Raw genomic sequence first — 16,717 nt, 5'->3', positions numbered from 1 at the left:
AACCATTTTTTCTGCCAGGTTCTCGAGCTGTTATTATTGTTGGAAAGAGTAACGTCAGGTAAGAAAATAGTGGGGAGATAAGGGAAACAAAATCATGTAGTGATGACGAAACGAAGCTTCAAGTTTGCTAGATGAACAAGTGGGATTGATAACTCCTCTAAAACGGCACTGTTGCTTTGAAAAAATAGGGATTTAAGAAAAGGAAAGTCATCTACAAGACCATCTACAAGTCGAAAAATACAAGTACTTCACGTAGTACCTCAAAGCTTCATTTTCCCATCCCTACAATTTAAACAATGCAAAGTATTATTTGAAAAATATTTTTTTTCAACTGCGCCATTGCACAGTAGTGTTCTGCGGGATACAGTCAGCTTTGCTGTGGGAAAAGATCCAATTTCACTTAAAAAAAAAAAGAAAAAAAAAACAATGTGTCCCTGTTGGCTGTGTTGAGTAGGGTGTTTGCCGTAATTATGTAATAAATACTCTTCGCCTATAGGAGGCAGCACAGTAACATTAGACAAGATCTTAAATGGTGTTTAAGTTTACTTGATTCCTGTTGCTAAAACTTTGAATAGGATGACTTTATATCGTTGATACTGGATAGAGTTTCAATTTTTTTCAGCTGGCGTTGTGCCTCAAGACTTTTCCAACGAAAAAAAATATCCCTTTGCTCAAAAAAAAGATTGAAAGACACTGCTGTATATGACACTTATTTGGACAGAGTCCATCAAAAAAACATTGTTTTAATAACATTTGTTATTTGTCAGAAGTTGTGATATAGGGTTACACAACACCTCAATGAGGGGTGGTCGTGCATGCCTTCATCATTCTTTATCATGCCATGTCCAGTCAGGATTTCATGAAATAAATTAATAGGGCCTAAGGATATTGCACGCATGTAAAAAAAAATAAATTAAATGAAAAAAAAAAGCCTGAAAATCATGTATCAAATTTTTCCGAGGTGTGTTGCTAAAAAGTGAGAAGCCCTCACTATAGCTCCACCCCCTCCAGTAAGACAGACAATGAGTAAGTTGCTTGATCTGCAAGCTATTTGGCTGTTTGGACAAAAACACACTCACATTGAAATTTCGTTCAACGAATGCCGATGTTTTCGCGAACATGAACGTCGCTATGAAGGCAAAAATGTCGATGCGGCCTTTTTAAAGTTGTGACTACACAATGAAAAACACTTGTTAATTTGGAGACGCGTGAAGTGTGAAGTCCTCTTTGGGAATATCCTTTTCAGGGCTATGTGGACCTCCAGTTGACTCCGCCTTGCGGTCAACAGTGAGTGCTGCCACCCTCCTGGCAAGACGCTCCAGAACCAGATCAGCAGTGCTGGTGAGACTATGCTACAATGACACAAAGAACACGCATGTATGACAACGAGTGACTTGTCTGGCTATCATTTGTTCTCCAAGGAATATGTTCATGCACAAGTTGCAGGTTGTGGTCCATTTCTTAACGAGATGACCTTGTTAAAAGATCTTTAGGAGTTTATTGGGGCTCGGTGAAGTTTTGGTCACAGCCGATGGTCCTGGGTGCCTTTCTCTGTGGTGCTGGTATGTTGTCCAGGTAGTGGTAATCCAAAAACGGGCATGTTAGCAAAACCGAAGATCCTAATTCACCTATGGGTGCTTTTCTTGGTGGAATCGGATGTTTGGACGTGCCCTGCAATTGCCTGGGGAGGTTGGTGTCGTTTGCAACACACATACAGTGCCCGCCCTGGTTGCCCAGTGCAATATAGCATAATAGGTCTCCAATGGATTTACAATAAGCTTTTTTTTTTCACTTATAGCCAAGCCCATACACCAGATTCTTTTCAACAACCTTGCAAATGCATATACATCGCAACCCAAAAAAATACTTGCAACCTATTTGATGGTCAGCTTGAGCATATGCTAAAGCAGTGGGGGCTTTTTCAACCTTTTTTGAGGCAATGAACACATTTCTTTGGAAAAATCTCAAGGCAGATCACAAGCGGACAACTTAAAAACCTGAAACTTTGTAGCCAATAGGAATCAAATAAACCTCTTACTGGCGAAGAGTATTTATTACTAAGTCACGCTGCAACCCAATACTCTCTCTGTTTTAGTTTATTTATTTATATATATATATATATATATATATATATATATATATATATATATATATATATATATATATACACACACACACACACACACACACACACACACACACACACACACACACACACACACACGTGACTTAACTTAAAATATGGCCTGTACTGTACACTATCAAGGTGTTATTGAGCAAAGGAATACTTGACATTATTTGTTAAGGGAAGCACAGAATTTTGGGGGGCATTCTGGAACGGATTGAACTCCAGTTTAGAGGCAGCGTTATATTTGATATCATTCTCCGGGTGATCATTTGAAGTCAGCACTTACACGTTTGCACTTTTGTGCTGAGCTGGTGAGAAAGTCTACGACGCATCGGGGCACAAAAGCCGCGTGGCTTTTTATTACAATCGTAAATCTCTCGAGTGGTTTGGTGCCACCACATACCTGTAAGATATGCAGTCCCTTCAGCGTGAGGACAGCCAGCTCTCTCAAACCGTCCCCCGTCAGGTCCAAGTAGATGATGGACAGTAGAGGACTCTTGAAGCTCCGTCGCCACAACAACTCAAAGTGTCCTTCTTCTCCTGCTGCCCCATGCTGGAATTTATAACAGAGAAGTTCCTACACGGGTGGAGGACAAACGCATAATTCGGTTAGATATTTTTCTGCATTTTGTCCTCATTGGGGTTAAAGGTCAGCTGGAGTGTATCCCAGCATCTGGACTGGCCACCAGGATTCTATAATACATTTTCTGGCCAAAACAAAGGAGACTTGCGCTGGCCTCGTGACTTTCGGACCTGTCCATACGTGCCCAGCAGCACCTCCTTCTGCCCGTCAAAATCCAGGTCTATAACCAGGGCGCAGAGCACCGCGTCCCATTGGTCGCTGTCGGCCAGGGAGAGCGAGTGGGACAGACCTCTCTCTTCCACGTTTCTGAGACACACCAAAAAAAAACAATGCGTGTTATCATAGGGAGGAGCTAAGGTCGAATCATCTAAAAGAGATTCCGGAAAAAAAAATAGCTTCGCCTTTCCTATTAACTGCAGATATTCAGGTTACCTTTTTAATTCATGAACAGAACTTGATAAAGTAGATGAGATCATCACCTGTAGACAACGGCCATCTCTATTGTGCTGGTTACTAGAAGATTGTAGCCTTCAACTCCCAAACCTGAAAAGACAAAAGAAACTTTTGAGTATTATTTCAGTAGTAAATACTAATTTGTGTGTCGCTCAATTCTTCCCATTTTCAACTGCCAATCAAAACAAAGATACTGTGATATTTTATATAAAAAATCCATATTTTTGGGGTTCCTGCTGACTGCTATGATAATGTGGGTGTGTCTTTACTCTGCATGGGTGGTACTCAGTTAGTGATGTAAGAAAGTGAGGACACTAGTTTTCTCTGATGAGAGGAGCTGCTGCACGCAAAGAGCAGGAATGCTTTGATATGCTTACATGGGGGATACCCCCCACTATGGGGATTTTTTTTTTTTTTTGGGGGGGGGGTTGCATTTAATTGGCCATTGGAAATGGAAAGAACAAAAACATCCCTGGATTGAGACAAATGTTACGTACTTTTTTCTCCGCTGGGCTCCGCCGTTTGGCAGACGAGAGGAAAAAGCAGCACAATGGAGATTGGACTGTCGAACTGAACGTGCCAGCTCTGCAAAACCTCTGTTCAAAACCCAAGATAAGGATTTACTATAAACATGTGTGCCCCCATGTGTGTATTTTGCTTTTTCAGAAATCTCTAGCGTTGACCGGTTCGTGGTGATAAAATGATTGGGGAACCGTGGTCTAGAAAGAATAAAAATAGAATAAAAGAACTGATGAAGCATCACAAAGCTTCATTTTCCCATCCCTAGCTGTAACACAAATACAGTGACTCCAACCATTGCAAACCAATGCCGAAATTTTATTCCTTGGCGATGCCTCACCTGGCCCATTCTGTTTGACCAGAGCCAGTCCTACACAGCCATTCTGGCAGCCGAATGCAGACAGCCTTCGGCCATCAGGTATGCACAACATGTCCATCCATAACACGCTGCAAGATTGGGAAACAACAATCAAGAAAAAAAAAGTTACCCTTCAGTCTATTCCTACCAACATGCATCCTTGTTCTCACAAAACGTTTAGCTAGTGGCAGTTATGCTTTGTAGAATTTGCTGTATTTTCTCATATAGAGAAACTTATCAGTTTTCATAGCATCCTAGCACTAAAAACTACATGTGGAAAAAGAATGTAGACTAACTTGCTGGGCAATTGCTGTAGCTCTGGGAAGAGCCTCTCCACTGGTTGCTCTTCAAACTGGTGCAGTGAGGCATTCTGTTCAAAACAAAAAGTCTCTCATTTAACTTTATATCCAACTACAATTTAAAATTATCATGACACGCAACAAACAACAAAATGGCCTTCCTCTGTTGTAAAAGGTTTGTTATATCATCTAATATATTCCTTTCAAAACTTTGATTCATTTTTAATGGGAATATATGATACTTTATATTACATTTAATTGATAAATTAAAGGTACAAATCAGCACATATTAGCACAAATATTATACTTATCTAATTGTTACGCCAAGCATCTGGCCTAAATATTGCCTCACCACCCCACAACACACACACACACACACACACACACACATACCCACACACCTCCTTGTACAGGTGGATCCTCTGGTCGTGACCACTGAGCAGAAAAACCGTCTCTCTGCTGCCTCCGTCATTGCTCTGCACTCTAACGAAGAAGAAATGTTGAAACTCATTTTAAAACACTTTACTTGGGTTGTTCAATATGTAATACAGAAATATACAGATAAAATTTCCCTAATTTTCAATAATCAAATTCCTATTTTATGTACATATAATGTAACTTACTCTGTATGGTACAACTGGAAGGGTGTGAACTGCAACTCCAAATTGAGGCAACTTTCTGCCCAGAAAATCATATTAACATCAATTAATGAAGAATAATTTGAGATTGCAATTAAGTGGGAAGAACTTTACTCACGTGCAATGGACTCAAGGTTGAATTCTGAGCCAGGCTCATAGTCGCAGTAGATATTCAGGAATGGAGTGGCTTTATCACCAGAGTCCTTTCAGAATATTAAAATGATTAAAAACATTCCACTCCGGTGAACCTATACAGACTTTGCTGTATTTACCTTTATGAATGTGATGCCCACCACAAGGCCTCTTTTGGGCGAAGACTTGTTGAATGCATCGATTGACACAATTTCTGCATCAACTATGTAAAACAAGAAGAGATGACAACTAAAAATCACTGTCAACCATGAATTCAACATTGACGTTTGGGAAATGACTTGTGTAAAAATTAAAAGATAATAAGAAATGTAAAAACGTCATTACGTGTACTAATCTAGTTAATATGTTATATTTCTTGTATTAATGCTGGGAGTGATGCTCACCCACAGCGATGTTTCGACAACTGGTTGGCTGTTTTTAGGACTATTTGTTGGAAAATAAATGCAGTTCTAATCCAATCAACGAACACCCCGGCGTTTCACCAAAAGGTACATCGCATCATTGGTTAATTGGACACTCAATTTATTTATTTATTTATTTTAAAGATGTGAGTTCAAAATAAGAAAGTTAACCACATTTCTTGAATTGCCAAATACAAATACATCTCATTGAGATGAGAAGTGTTGTTTATTCGCTACGTATTGTTCTTAACTGGATTGTGTCTACCTGGTATGTAGGTGAACTGAACCTCTTTGGCGACGGGTCTAATTTTTTGCTGCAGATCCTGGTAGGTGAAGCTTATCACCTTCCCTTTGAGCGTAGCCGCGAGTAGCTCCTGCTCCCCGGCCTGACACAGTCCGTAAATGTTACTCTGAGAGGGGAAGCGGCTAAAACTGTCCTCCGCGAAGGGATACAACTCTCCGAACATGATGTCGGAAGTCAACAAGTTGCTCAAGCTAACCCCACGGAAGTTGCAATTTTTTGTTTAGCATAGCTTTTTTTTTAAATAGTTACCCTTGTTCACTGGCTGTATGCAAAAGTAACAACTTTACTTGTCGTAGAATAAATGGTTGTTTTGTTTTGGTTTAGCTGGTCTTCTTCTTCGTCTGTGTCTTCTTCTGCTTCTACTTCTACTTCTTCTTCTTCTACTCCTTCGTTTACGTCATGATTAGAACTACAGTGAAATTAATCCAATTCCGCAAAGAAATAAAATCCGTGTCGAATGTCAGCAAGTCACTTTTCACGATGCATATATACTCTGAATGGTCGATTCGGCCAAAAAAAAAAAAAAAATCGCCCAAAATAAATCATTAACGGAGGCAATGCAAGATGGCTGCCCTCGGTGTTGCTTAGCAACACAGTTACACGTAGAGAAGGACGATCCTCCGTCAGATACAGCGCGTTAACGTTGAAATTATGTCTCAGCTTGCTCATTTTCCTATTTTCATGGATATTACTTGTTTGTCATTGCCAAGACGGGTGCCGTCAATGAAACCTTCTTGGAGGTGGAGGGAGCCATTTCCAATAGACAGGAGACACTCTCCATAAAAAGTCAAACTCAAATGCATTGTCAATATTTGTCCACTAGGCGGCAGTAAAAAGTCACTTATCAACTTGTTTCTGGCTTGATAGCTCTGGCTCTCGCAAAGGACCTGCTAGTCAATTTTCAATTAGCAAATAAAAGACGTCCATTTACAAAAAAATTAAATCCCTTTCTTCAAACAAATGCACCCATTTAGAGGAGTTAAAAAAACTGCTTTATGAAGCCAACTTGAAGCTTTATTTTCCCATTACTTGGGGAGGCTGTCCTTTCAATTGAAGCACTAGCTTCATGGAGTAAACACACAAAACAATGTGAAGTAGAAAAACATTTTTACATCTTTTTTTTTTTTAAAGCGTCTTTTGTTTGTTGATTGCACAATAGCAGCCAATCTGGAACCAACAGACATTGAGGACTTTTCATTCAAAATAAATAATTACACGCGGACTCGTCAGACCACAATGCACTTTTCCGCTTTAGATGAAGCACTCCCTAAATTCCTTACAAAATGTGTTGGTTATATTGTTCCATGGGGTAAAGCAGACGGATGTGAGGCCTGGCGAGCTGTTGCTCCATATTGTGCCAGTTCAGAGGTGACAGTGTGCTACACCCCCACTTCTCCTAATACCACTTGCTAATCCATCTGCAGGATTACTGTCCATTGTAATCACTCATCCTCCCCACTGACACACCTCAGTTCACACTGCAACTCCTGACTCATTACGCTCAAACACACCACACACACACACACGTAAGGTATAAGTCAATAAAATATAGCAAGTATAACATATTTACTTGGGCTGTCGCTCAGAGCCAAATGTGAACCAGTCTTTACATCAAAGCTCGGATTTTACTTGATAACTGCCTTTATCACATCATATTTTTACGTGTATGTCTTTCAAGAAATGCAGCATGGCCTATGTGAAGTTTGGGCGGACTCGCGAGAGGAATTCGAGCTCAGACTCCATCAAAGGTTTATGTACAAAGTTCTCATTTAACAAAGTTATCACTTAGCTTGATGTTAACTACTTGGGCTGAAAAACTAGTCAAATGATATGGACTTAATTGAGTCCATAGAAGAAAAACCTCTATGTATGGTTATGATGCACTTAAACATTTTGAGTGATTAAAGTCACAAAATATTTAGAAATAAGTTAGTTAACATTTCAAAAGGTGAGACGAAAGAAATAAAAAATCACACACCTGTTCATGCGTATGTGTGTGTATACAATTACAATGGCATGAAAACGTAACAACCTTTTGAAATGCCTCACATTTCTGTAGAAAATCATCATGAAATCTGATCTCATCTTTTCCAAGATTCAGGGCCTGGACAACTTGCTTTCATTTATGGAAATAGGAATTCAAAGGTTTATCAGAGTGTTTTGCAGGAATATCTGAGGCTGTCGGTCAGACAACTGAAGCTATAAATATGATGCGACAATCATCTATCTAAAAAAATGGAAGAAAATCAACTTCAGATTGCCTGTTTTTCATAACTCTACGTATATAAATGTGTGTATCTATTACTATGCCTCTCTTTCTATGCATAAACATATTATATATATATATATATATATATATATATATATATATATATATATACACACACGCACACACACACACAGTATATACTGTATACGTACTGTATATAGTGTGTTAATGTGGAAGTGGACTAGAAGGGGGGTTGGGCGGTGTCAGTCAATACTGAGCTGCTGGTGGCACCTGGTTTGCAGAGAGGAGATTAACGGAGCGTGCGTGTGTGTGCCCATGAGTGATTGGTACTGACAGCGGCCTCTGTATTGCTGGCTGGCCCGCAGATTTAGCCGACCCGCTTTAGACACTCTAATCTGGATTAAGCGCAGCAGTGTGTCAGTGGGGACGAGAAGCGGGTGCCTCCCCCATCTTCTTTCTGCCCCTTCACCCGCTTCTTCTTCTGTCCTTCCATCCTCACGCCGTCCTTCATCCATCCCTGCTCCTCCTCTGTTTTTATTTAAGAGCACAGGCCGCTTTTTATACGTTACCTTCCGAGGCATAAATAAAGAAATAAATAAATTTTCATCCTTGCTAGCATCGTTGCCTGTGTGTTGCTCTTAGTCCATCTTTAGGGGACAAGGATTAGAGCCACTCAGTATTTTTCCATACTCAACTGTCGCTGCAAAAAAAAAAAAAAAAATGGACAGGGTGGTCATATACAGAAAATAGACATGTATGCAGAATATTAAATATTATCACTAAAGGAAAGGTTCAACTAAATCTACGCGGCACGATGACAATCAGGTTTCCGCAAAAGTTCATTTTTCCATTCAGTTCTGCATCATTATTTCAAAGTTCAAAAAGGTCAAACACGTTCCCCAATAAATTCCCGCGCGTGAATTCCCGGGAAAACCTTCCGAGACTGCATCAATCCGCAATGGAGTTCCGCTGCTGAGATGAAATTGTCCATCTGCGTTTCCTTCTTCTTTCGCTGATTTCTTGTCACTCCTTGGATGGCGAGTGTTGTTTCCAGCCGCCGTCCCGCCTTCACCACTGAACGGATTGCTCGCTCTTTCCTCCCTTTATCTGCTGATAAGAGACTTTTCAGAAAAGCATATTATGATAAATCAAATGAGCTTTGTCGCTTTTGTGCAAGCGGGTGTTTGCGGACGTGAGGAACGGAGAGAGAGAGAACATCAGCGCAGCTGTTGGGTGCAAAACATAATCTGGACATGCATTTTACAGTTTCACTTTAAAATGTTGCTCAAAACATCAAGTGATTAGTTGTACATCTCAAAGCAAAACATTCTTCTCAAGTTACAAATAAAGCTGTCAAAATGTATTGATTTCATTGACAATATTTGTGGTACACCCCATCAGTGATGGCCACAGGGCCTAACAACTGACAAAAAAAAAAAAAGACTTCAAACATGCCATCTGTGTCGGATCAATTAAAAATAACTATAAAAAATAACTCATTCATCAATATTTTTCCATAAAAAAATAATCAACATAAAGTGTCAGATCCGTTCTAAAAAAATATATTTATAAAGAAATACTTGTCCACAGAAAAATATTAAAAATAAAGTGCCCTGTTTGGGGGTTACAGTGAAGATCTGTTCACAAAAATAAATCATCAACTTAATTATTAATAAATATTTGTCCCCCCCAAAAATAATCAATAAAGTGTCAGACCTGTTCTAAAAAAGAAATAGCTATAAATAAATAATTCTCCACAGTAAAAGTAAAATATTCAACTTAAAGTGTCCTCTTTTGGGATCATAGTAGAGATCTGTTCACAAAAAGAAGTCATTATCTTGACAGGTAACGAGTGGTGGCACATAAGTTGGGCCGAACCATTTTAGTATGGGGGGAAAATCTGGATTTTTACAATAATGAAATCGAATAACCTACTGAACATAAAATGTTTAAAAAAATGATTTCTGCACCTTTGTTTGTTTTATGTAAAATCTTGAGTACCCCCTGAAGATCCTTCAAGTACCCCCAGGGGTACTAATACCCCACATTTGGAGAACCGCTGCTCTATGTAATAGAGGTTGATTTTTTTTTTTTTGAGTAGATAACATTGCTATTTTTTGACTGAATAAAGTTTGAAAGAAATGACGTAAACATGGAACAGAAAAGGTTATGGTTAGAAATGAAAAATATAGCAAACAGAGTAACTCTGTTCTCAAATGAAATATGTTCGATTTTTGGTTAATTCCAAAATATTACCTGTAAGTATGCGCTTCATAGAAAATGTTTTAATAAAAACTAGATTAATCTTGATTAATCATGGGCAATTTTGAGATCATTTAAGAATGAAATTTGAATCATTTGACGGCACTAGTTTTATTTGATTCAGAATGCTCTTCCCCCTTCTCAACGTCTTGATCTTTTCATCTGATGAGGCTTCTAGTTCGTATACCATAACTGGTTCTTATTTTGTTGACTTGACCTTTTTAAGCGGAGTTTTTTTTTTCTTTCCTCCACTGAGACTAAATATTGCCATTGAGGTTCAGTCAAGCAAACTCAAGCAACCTGTTGCGTCTGCGCGTGCGTGCGGTGGGCGGGGTTAACCGGAGCCCACTTGCGCCCTCTAATTAGCAGCCTGTGCGGGCGAGCGGAGTCAGTCGAGCATCCTCTCCTCCGTCCATCAAGGCAAAGTCCAGGCCGCCGCACCTGTGCAGCAACTCGGAGGAAGAAAAGTTCGCATGATGCTAGCCACTCGCCGTCTTCCTCCGAATTGAGCTTTTCTAAGCGAAAACTCGAAAAAAGCGCAGGTTTGGAATTACGGGGCATTCGCGGACTTGTCGCCTCAGCTGAGGTCCTCGGCTGTTGCGTTGCGTCCATCCCACACGCAAACAAGTGCGCCGGGATTTAAAGAGGCTGCTGTCAAGATGATGTCCTACATAAAACAACCGCATTACACCATGAACGGGTTAAATTTGCCCGGACCCGGAATGGACGTGTTGCACACTACCGTCGCTTACCCGTGTAAGTAAAACGCGTCTTTTTTACTTTTTTGATTACATTTTAATTGTGCTTTTTTTTTTCTTTTCCATTTTGTGGAAGACGAAAATTTTGCAAAAAGTGTCCGTAAATAACCATAGCTGGGAGCACACTTATATGTATTTTTTTATGTTTAAAGATGCTAAGAATCATTACGTAGGCCTATTTTTTATTTTCATTTATGTTATATTTTTGTTTCGCTGACAAAAACCGGGCAGCAGGCAAACTTGAACAGGAGTAGTTTTATTATTACTATCATTTAAATTATTGTTTTTAATCCCTACAGTTACTTTTTTCTGTTCTACAACTTCAACAAAATTAATAGGACGCTCGTGTTCAACGATGTTTTTTTTCTAAGTTAAAGCAAATAACATTAAAATAATGGATAATGCAAATAAAAGATTTTCAAACTGTGTTTTTTCTTTCGTTTTAAACCTCAAATTTGATCAAATAAAAAAAATAAATAACGGGTGAAGGATGCCATTGCAGAGAGCAGCTTTTCATTGAGATTGCTTTTGAAAACGAAAAGCAGATTCGTCACATCTAAATCAGATGAGCGTTAACGCGTTTTTATTTCTTCATTTGGGCCTCCAGTCAAATGTTGTTGAAGTAGATGTTCAATTAAATTTCGCTTGGCATGCAGGTGAGACAGCGAGTGAGGCCAAACGCTTCTTGTCACGTCTTCCTCACTTGACTCGTTCTGAAACAAACACTGTGAGGCGTTTGGCCGAGGCGCCCCGGAGGACAAATAATTGGGACTTTGACTGCGCAAACTAAACTGGAGCGAGTAAAGTTTTTTCCTCTCTCAGGGGGAAAACTGACACTGTAGACTTGAATATTTCAGTATAATGAGCAAATACTCACGAAACGCTCCTCGCAGCAATGTCAAGATCACTAGTGGAGATTCCAAACTGTCTGTGTGTTTGTTGTCACGCCGATGAGCTTCGGGAAAACACTGGTCACGTGACCTTCAAGAAGCGCAACGGTGTTCCACTTCTTAATTTTTTTTTTTCCGCCTGCAGCCACACCCAGGAAGCAACGAAGAGAGCGGACTACCTTCACCAGAACGCAATTGGACATCCTGGAGGCACTGTTCTCCAAAACCCGCTATCCTGACATCTTCATGAGAGAAGAAGTGGCGCTCAAGATCAACCTGCCTGAGTCACGTGTGCAGGTAAAGAGGGAAAAGGAAATAAAGTTATACAGCCAAGATGGAGGGCAGACTTTACCACTCAAACAAAGTGCGTCTGAAAAAATCTGAAGCTTTCTGGAAGAACAGAATCTAAGCAATACCGTCGTTAATGCAGTTTTTAAATAGTCAAGTGATTTGCAATTTGGCTTTCACCCTTGTCCTCTCTAATGGCTTCAATCTTTCTTTATTGAGTTTATCATGATGTTTAGCGACGCCACATTCAAAAGTGATTTTTGTCCAGAAATGGGAACATGAAGCTTCAAGATGCTTCATGAAGCACTTGTTGTATTGTTTGAGTCCTCCAGATGGCACCCTCTGTCCAAAATAGGGCTAGATCCACAATATGAAAATCCCTTTCTTTAAATTTACTGTACAGTGCCATCTAGAGGAGTCAAAAATACTACAACTACTTCATGAAGCTTCATTTTTCTCATCACTAGGCTGAAACCACAATGACTTGCTGTTTCTTAAGGGTTAGAGTTTTTTTTTTTTCCTTTGACCAACATTGGGCTGAAAGCCCATTTTTTAGATCCCTTTCTTTAAACCAACGGTGGCATCTAGATGAGTGCTACCTGAAGCATCCTTAAGCCCCATTTTCCCATCACTCAAAAAACTACAAGTTGCTCATGAAGCAAAGCTGAAGCTTCATTTTGCCATCACTCTCGCAATGCTGAATCGTGGCGATCAAAAAAAAAAAAAAAAAAAGACTCGACAGCGGACTAAGAAACAAAACTAAGCAAAAGCGCTTCCGTGACGATGGGTCTCGCGGTGTGCGTCCGCAGGTGTGGTTCAAGAACCGGCGCGCCAAGTGCCGTCAGCAGCAGCAGCAGAGCAGCGGGCAGTCCAAACCCCGCCCCCCCAAGAAGAAGGCCTCCCCGGCGCAAGAGGCCAGCGCCCCCGATCCCGTCCCCAACCCTCCCGGCTCCTTCAGCCCTTCGTCGGCCCAGTCGGGCGCCGGCCTGGTCCAGAGCGCCGGCGCGGGAAACACGGCCGTGTCCATCTGGAGCCCGGCCATCTCGCCCCTCCCCGACCCCCTGGCCTCCTCCACGGCCCCCTGCATGCAGAGGCCCTCCCCTTACCCGATGAGCTACGGCCAGCCCTCGGCCTACGCCCAAGGCTACGCCAGCACCACCTCCTACTTCACGGGCCTGGACTGCAGCGCCTACCTGTCTCCCATGCACTCGCAGCTATCGGGCACCGGGGGCGCTCTCAGCCCCATCACCGTGCCGTCCATGGGCGGCTCCCTAAGCCAGTCGCCCGCCTCACTGTCTTCGCAGGGCTACAGCACCGCCTCCTCCCTGGGCTTCACCTCGGTGGACTGCCTGGACTACAAGGACCAGCAGGCTTGGAAACTGGGATTCACTACGATGGACTGCCTGGACCATAAGGACCAAAACTCCTGGAAGTTCCAGGTCCTCTAGAGAGCGCCGCGATCCGGTCTGTTTAGTGTGAGACGTGCTGCAGATTTACTTTCATTTCAGGCTAGCCGTGTAGGTAGGTGTGAGAAAATGAAGCTTCACATGTTTCATGAAGCAGTTGAAATCACAATCATTCCTTTATTTTAACCCTTTAGAGGAGTAAAAAAAAAAAAAGATAAAAGATAACGGCCGCTTCATAAAACAAACCTGTAGCTTCATTTTCCTGTCACTAGAAAATGAAGCTTCAAGATGGTTCATGAAGTAGTTTTTTTTAATTTTTGAATCCTCCTGATGGCACTTTCTGGTAAGACTGAAACAATAATTAGATGTCATCCCTTTCTTTAAACAAACAGCGCCATCTAGAGGAGTCAAATATATCCAACAACTGCTTCATGAAGCAGCTCAACGCATGAAGCTTACAATTTGCAGCGGGCACGTGCTCAGACATTTTTGAAGGCAGGTGCGCAAGTAAAAGAAAGGGCCTGCTTTTGCCATAATTATCCACACAATGAAAAAAAATCTTGTAAGTTTATGTATTTATTTTTGTCAATACATTTAATATATTTGATGTAAAAAATAGTAAGTCCATATATAAAAAAATATATACATATTCTTGTTCAAATGCTAGGGTTTTTGATGTACTTAAATGATTCTCAGCTAAACCAATAACTTTGTCCCACCTTTTATGTAAAGTATGAGTTTTTTTTTTTTTTTTCGCGGAGTACAGTGTAGCTCAGTGAGACAAGGCCTGAAGATAGCAAAACACTGGAGGGAAATTGATGACAAAAAGGGTAATATGAGGATAAAAACAGGATTGACTGTGCACGTGCCTGTAAAATAGCTTTTCACTTAAATACATTTGGATAGGAAGGGGAAGATGAAGCTTCATGATGCTTCATGAAGCAACTGTATTTTTTGATGCCTGTAGATGCCACTCTCTGCTCACCAAAACAACGTTCTGATTCTTCAACCCTTTAAACAAATAGTGCCACCTAGAGGAGTAAAAAAAATGGTTTCACGAAGCAAAGATGAAGCTTCGTTTTCCCATCACCATGTTTGGAGAGCAGAGATGCTGCCATATTTACGAACCAACAGATCAAAAAGCCTTTGAGTTTGTAGGAGGCTTGCGTATGAAAAGCCAGTATGAGCACTCTCTTTTATTAACGCAACCGACTCGGCTAGCTAAGGATAGCTGCGGACGTCTCGACTAGTGATGAGAAAAAGAAGCTTCATGAAGCCTGTTTTTGTTTTTTTGCGCTTGGTTTAAAAACAAACACTTGTGCAGAAGAAACGTTTTAAATTTATCCTGCCAGTTTGAACCAAGAGTGCCATCTGGAGGAGTCAAAAAAATGTTCTTAAGTGCTTCACGAAGCTTCGTTTGTCCATCGCTCTGGACTTTTCAGTTTATTTTCATTTCTTTCTTTCATTGTATGTAATTTGTTGGCACCTATATATTCTTGAGCGTTTGTGTTCAGTTCCACAGTGTTTTCGTTTAGCGTCATCGTCCCCATCGGTTCGACGATTAGGATATTCTCTTTTTAGTTGTGTGTCATATTAAAGTGATCTATTCCGTACACTTTTTGTGCGCCGATAAATCATTCTTCGGGAGGGGCTAAGCATTGAGATGCTTTGTTCCACTTTAGCAAGAGGTCAGCGTGAACACATCATGTTCCGGTCAGGTCCAAAGCGTCATGTTCGTCATTTCCTTGGTCCGTCTTGGTTATTTTGGTTGATCTGATTCTGGAAGTGTCCCAATCCTCTTAGCCTCCCTTCAGCAATGCCCTAAGTGAATTAGTCGGGATTATTGCCCTAGCCTCCTCTTGTTCTGTCTCCGTCACCTCGTCTCCTTCTTTTTCCAAGCTTCCTTGCGTCCAACACCCCCCCCCCCCTCCCCCGCACCCCACCACAACCTGTCCTTTTCTTTCCGTTTGCTACTGTCATCTTCTTTCTTCTGTTTGCATGCCTTCCTGACAGTTTTTTTTTCTCTCCAATATTTCCAAATGACTTTGAATCTCAGTGGTCCCCCTTATTCCAACCCTTGCCTCACTTGCTCCTCTGACAATTTGGGTAATCCCGACATGACCCGATTACCGCCGCGCAAACATCCAATATATATACAACAACATGTTTATGTCGCGAATGTCATCCGTCCAATCTTTCCAGCTCTAGGTATTTCATCACCTTTAATACAATGCCATGTTTCTACATCTTGATTTCTATTTCGTTGTAGTATAGATGCTTAGCGGAGTTATAATTTATTGATTTGAAAGAGAACATTAAATTGATGAATGGATCACTCCAAAGAAATGTTGGATGTAATCTTCGTATGAATAATAAAACCAGATTTTATTTGTTGCTTTTGTATGTGCGACTACTTTAGAATATTTTCATGATGAATTGCAGGATGACCAGCACGTCAAAACATTTTTTTTTTTGCACTCCGCACTGATTTAATCCCACTCTGCGCACAATGTAATCTCTTGCAAACTCCCTCCCTCCCTGTGTGGTGTGATTGGTTAATCCCTGCATCTGTGCACCCTGATTGGTTAACCTCTCAGAGAGGGCACATTCTCTCACACACACACAGAGGGACAGACATTTGTACTGTAATCCTGGGGAGCAGCAGATGTGATGGGGGAGGGATTCGGAGTGCAGAGCAGGATGAGAAATTTCAATGTGTGTGTGCGGAAGTAAAATATATTTGCACAAAAAAAGAACGAACGATTCCATAACAAAGTTAACCATTTCTTAGAATGTACCTATTAAAAACAGCATTTAAAAAAATATAATTTAGAATATATATATATATATATATATATATATATATATATATATATATATATATATATATATATATATACACATACACACACATATATACACAACTGCTTCACGAAGCTTTTTTTTCCCCCATATGAAGTTAAAATTAAAAAGTTTTTTTTTTTTTTTTTTAATGTTCAACAGGGTTATGGGCAAGTGAATGCAATTATTTGTTTGTAATCCAATAA

The 16,717-nt window shown here is 40.5% G+C and overlaps 2 protein-coding genes and 1 long non-coding RNA gene across 3 annotated transcripts; 1 reads left to right on the top strand and 2 right to left on the bottom strand.

Annotated features, from left to right (window-relative positions):
* Positions 1-709: 709 nt before the first annotated feature.
* kptn (kaptin (actin binding protein)) lies at positions 710-6,360 on the bottom strand. Its single transcript, XM_088440959.1, has 12 exons — positions 5,798-6,360; positions 5,251-5,333; positions 5,097-5,181; positions 4,964-5,018; positions 4,742-4,823; positions 4,338-4,411; positions 4,024-4,130; positions 3,662-3,760; positions 3,191-3,254; positions 2,882-3,017; positions 2,532-2,705; positions 710-1,352 (listed from the first exon to the last, which is right to left on the bottom strand). Exons 1-12 carry the CDS (start codon positions 5,997-5,999, stop codon positions 1,194-1,196), a joined length of 1,320 nt encoding a protein of 439 aa, XP_088297085.1. The 5' UTR covers positions 6,000-6,360; the 3' UTR covers positions 710-1,193.
* A 468-nt stretch (positions 6,361-6,828) lies between these two features.
* On the bottom strand, positions 6,829-13,110 carry LOC148408676 (uncharacterized). Its single transcript, XR_015868547.1, has 2 exons — positions 11,964-13,110; positions 6,829-9,173 (listed from the first exon to the last, which is right to left on the bottom strand). It is a non-coding gene; the product is annotated as an uncharacterized LOC148408676 (long non-coding RNA).
* Positions 10,694-16,064, top strand: LOC148408675 (homeobox protein otx5-like). Its single transcript, XM_088440530.1, has 3 exons — positions 10,694-11,084; positions 12,122-12,273; positions 13,074-16,064. The coding sequence occupies exons 1-3, from the start codon at positions 10,988-10,990 to the stop codon at positions 13,710-13,712; spliced, it is 888 nt and encodes a 295-aa protein (XP_088296656.1). The 5' UTR covers positions 10,694-10,987; the 3' UTR covers positions 13,713-16,064.
* The last annotated feature ends 653 nt before the right edge of the window (positions 16,065-16,717 follow it).

This window comes from Hippichthys cyanospilos, chromosome 18 (assembly GCF_059441005.1).
Source record: "Hippichthys cyanospilos isolate Australia breed blue-spotted pipefish chromosome 18, RoL_Hcya_1.0, whole genome shotgun sequence".
Classification (NCBI taxonomy): Eukaryota; Metazoa; Chordata; class Actinopteri; order Syngnathiformes; family Syngnathidae; genus Hippichthys; species Hippichthys cyanospilos.
The sequence above is the reverse complement of the archived record's forward strand: the minus strand, read 5'-3'. Positions and strand labels throughout refer to the sequence as shown.

Bases quoted from the DNA above. Each gene is read 5' to 3' on its own strand.
- kptn (XM_088440959.1), bottom strand. From the start codon at position 5,999: ATGTTCGGAGAGTTGTATCCCTTCGCGGAGGACAGTTTTAGCCGCTTC. The intron at 3,255-3,661 runs GTACGTAACATT...TTGTCTTTTCAG, and splicing joins GGAGCCCAGCGGAGAAAAAA to GTTTGGGAGTTGAAGGCTAC. The intron at 2,706-2,881 runs GTCCGAAAGTCA...CCACCCGTGTAG, and splicing joins TGCTGGGCACGTATGGACAG to GAACTTCTCTGTTATAAATT.
- LOC148408675 (XM_088440530.1), top strand. From the start codon at position 10,988: ATGATGTCCTACATAAAACAACCGCATTACACCATGAACGGGTTAAAT. The intron at 11,085-12,121 runs GTAAGTAAAACG...TTCCGCCTGCAG, and splicing joins CACTACCGTCGCTTACCCGT to CCACACCCAGGAAGCAACGA. The intron at 12,274-13,073 runs GTAAAGAGGGAA...GTGCGTCCGCAG, and splicing joins TGCCTGAGTCACGTGTGCAG to GTGTGGTTCAAGAACCGGCG.